This window comes from Siniperca chuatsi, linkage group LG13 (genome assembly GCF_020085105.1).
Source record: "Siniperca chuatsi isolate FFG_IHB_CAS linkage group LG13, ASM2008510v1, whole genome shotgun sequence".
NCBI lineage: Eukaryota > Metazoa > Chordata > Actinopteri > Centrarchiformes > Sinipercidae > Siniperca > Siniperca chuatsi.
Window position 1 is genome coordinate 471,717 of NC_058054.1, and position 3,284 is coordinate 475,000.

The 3,284-nt window shown below is 47.4% G+C and overlaps 1 protein-coding gene across 1 annotated transcript in view; it reads left to right on the forward strand.

The window, feature by feature from the left end:
- The first annotated feature begins 612 nt into the window (after positions 1 to 612).
- ttc19 (tetratricopeptide repeat domain 19) overlaps positions 613 to 3,284 on the forward strand; it is a 4,233-nt gene continuing 1,561 nt past the window's right edge. Inside the window, exons 1-9 of the mRNA XM_044219630.1 lie at positions 613 to 770; positions 1,137 to 1,300; positions 1,886 to 1,977; positions 2,087 to 2,197; positions 2,302 to 2,340; positions 2,502 to 2,558; positions 2,639 to 2,700; positions 2,809 to 2,903; positions 3,184 to 3,284. The exon at positions 3,184 to 3,284 is cut by the window's right edge and continues 63 nt beyond it. Coding sequence (XP_044075565.1) covers positions 676 to 770; positions 1,137 to 1,300; positions 1,886 to 1,977; positions 2,087 to 2,197; positions 2,302 to 2,340; positions 2,502 to 2,558; positions 2,639 to 2,700; positions 2,809 to 2,903; positions 3,184 to 3,284 — 816 coding nt within the window. The 5' untranslated portion in view covers positions 613 to 675. The remainder of the gene's footprint in view (positions 771 to 1,136; positions 1,301 to 1,885; positions 1,978 to 2,086; positions 2,198 to 2,301; positions 2,341 to 2,501; positions 2,559 to 2,638; positions 2,701 to 2,808; positions 2,904 to 3,183) is intronic.

Consider the following 3,284-nt stretch of genomic DNA (forward strand, 5'->3'; position numbering starts at 1 on the left):
CCTCGTCTCGACGTCACGTTCTTCTGTCCGACATTAAAACCACATGCTGCACACGACCAAGGTCTGTTTCCTTCAGAGCCTCGAACAGTGAGATCCAGGACGGGTCGCTGATCGGGATCTGGTCTGTGGGACTGAATGAAGTCTGACTAAACCGTTTAAACAGAGTTAAACTTCAGAAGAAGGTTTAAGTTTTGTCTTTAATAGTCAAACATTAGGACTATAATATTATATAATAATAAATATATTTGTGGTGGAGGCCGACTCGCACAGGTGTCTGATTTTTATTTAATTAACATCTTCTTTACGAAACGCATCACGGCTTGAACAAAAGGTGAGTGAGATCAATGAGCCTCCACGTAGAAATAAAATAAAAAACTGAATTAAAGAAAAAAGAGACTGTTTTAAAGAAATCGTAATGAGAAGACAAACATTTGGGGAAGACTGAAAGAAAATGTCACTATAACCAAATAAATCACATTTCTGGAGTTGGGAGGATTATAGTCAAAGAAAGCAACAGTGGCCTTGTTGCTGAACCCCGTGCTGTAATTTAAATCCCCCAAATATTCCACTAAATTGATCCTGAAATGAAAATTCACGGTTTTTACTTCCGCTGCTTTTATTCTGAAGGCCTGGAGTCACCCCTCGTGACTTCCGCTCGTTATGTAAACAGTAAAGATGGCGGCCTCCTGTGTGCGCCGCGCTGCCCTCAGTCCGGCTCTGAGCGGGTTCAGGTGTTCAGCAGGAGGCGTGAGACACATCTCAGCTGGAAGGTCAGTTTGTGTCAGACTCACGTGCTGTACAGGTGAGTCACAGCTACAGGTGAGTCACAGGTGCACGAGACTGGGCAGCCTGAACGAGCACTGGCTCGCAGACAGACAGGTGAAAATAAATAAATCTGATGTGAATATTTATTATTTTCAACGTCAGAACAGAAGCGCCTGTGACGTCACTGACAGCCTCTGTGTTCTTGCATCAGAACCGATAACCGATCCATTAATCGATATCTACTGACTTTCAGCAGGATGGCGCCGCCTGCTGGGCAGCTGCCGGTGTCCGCGGAGTCCATCGATCCGTATTATCTGTTTAATGGCTCGTGTCTTTTGCTTTTGTGTCGTCATATAAAAACAAACCGTCAGACAGCTGAGGGGCGGCTGGGTGACGTCAGAGTCTGTGGAGGGGAAGCGCTTGGCATGCTGGGTAAAAGTGAGCGGATACCAGTTCGTTGGTAGAACCTTCCAGAGCTCACAGAGTGGAGGAGGAGGAGGAGGAGGAGGAGGAGGAGTGCTGTGGGCGGCGGTCGGTACGTACAGTCACACAAAACACACAACACTTCTTTATCCTTCACACCAAACTCCAGCCACAGTTTTAAATATTTTACACTTGCAGTACTTTCCTTTACAACACATTTACCTGTCCCTTACACCAAACTCCAGTCAGATAATTGATTATTTTACAACTTCAGTGCTTGCCTTTCATACCAAACTCAATTCATAAATCTACCGATTTAACACTTCCTTATTCTTCACACCAAACCCCAGTCAGAAATCTACTGATTTTACACTTCCTTGTCCCTTACACCAAACTCCAGTCAGATAATTGATTATTTTACAACTTCAGTGCTTGCCTTTCATATCAAACTCAATTCGTAAACCTGCAGATTTTACACTTCCTTATTCTTTATACCATACTCCAGTCAGAAATGTACTGATTTTGCACTTGCCTGTCGCTTGCATAAAACTCCAGTCAGATCTGTAATTATACTACACTTGCAGTGCTTGTCTTTCATACCAAACTCAAGTCAGAAACCTGCGGATTTTACACTTCCTTATTTTTATATTTTTGTGTGTGTGTGTGTGTGTGTGTGTGTGTGTGTGTGTGTCATCAGCTTTCTCCCTGTTCAGCAGTACTGATGAGGACCAACGAGATGAAGCCCAGAGGAAAGAGGACGAGATGATCCTGCTGCTGAAGAAGGCCAAGGTACCAGGACCAGTAACTATAGTAGTACTGCTGCAGTACTACTGCAGTACTACTGCAGTAGTACTGCAGCAGTAGCAGCAGGTAGTAACGTGTCCCTGTCCTCTCGCAGCTCAGCGTGTATCGGGGGCAGCTGCAGGCCGCCTCTGGTTTCCTCCATCAGGCCGTGGTTCTGGCTCATCAGACCCACAACAACCAGGCCATCATCTACACCTACAGTCTGGTAAACAGCTGCTCACTGCGACCTCTGACCTCTGACCTCTGCCGCTGTTCCTGTTGATGGAGGCGGCTGTGTGACCTTTGACCTCTTCCTGTGTGTTTCCTCAGATGGCGAATCTGGCCTACGTTCAGGGTCAGCTGGACAACGTGAGTACCGTCCAATCGCAGCTCAGCTTGTTATTTTCACCATATAATTAACTTGTTCTTTGTCACTATGGCAACAGCAGCGAGCCAATGAGACGCCTGGAGTTTAGCACTGCGGCCTTCATCATCATCATCATCGTTGTTTCTCCTCTTCATCCTCTCAGGCAGAAAAACTCTTCAAAGCAGCGATGAGCTTCATGCTGTCAGGAGGAACTCCACAGGTGTGTGTGTGTGTGTGTGCGCGTGTGTGTGTGCGTGTGTGTCTTCAGCCAGCTGTTTCTGACTTCCTGTCTGTTTCCAGGACGACAACGCTGTCATCGAGATGTCCCTGAAACTCGCCACCATCTACGCCGAACAGAACAAGTAAGAACGAGATTTACCTGTTCACCTGTCTGACCTCCGACCTGTCGGAGGAGTGACGTGTGTGTGTGTGTGTGTGTGTGTGTGTGTGTGTGTGTGTGTGTGTGTGAGGGCGGAGCTTGCAGAGCACGGTTTCAGGTTCTGTACGGAGTCTCTGGAGGCCAAGCTGGAGAAACAGAAGGAGGTCCCGGCGGAGGAGCAGACAGGTGAGACCGAAACACTTTCAGACTCTTCATTTACATTTTATAAGTGTTTTTTAATGCAGCGTGTTATGAAGGAATATTAAACAACTAGGGACTTACACCAAAGTGTAGCCCCGCCCACCAGAGTCCAGTTCAGGAGCTGGACTGGTGGAGGACTTCGTTCAGTCCAGATTCCAGACTTTAGCAGAGATGTTTCGCTGATGCAAAACCTGAGAGGAAACTGAAGCCGTTCAGGTCCAGAGCACCTGAGGCTGAGAGACGAAACTGTTGTTGTTGTCCTCAGAGGAGCAGGAGGCGCTGAGGAAGGAGACCCGCCTCCTGCTCGGTCTGTCTTTGGACTCGCGGGCTCGATACCGAGCGTCAACGCTGCACCTGAACCAGGCT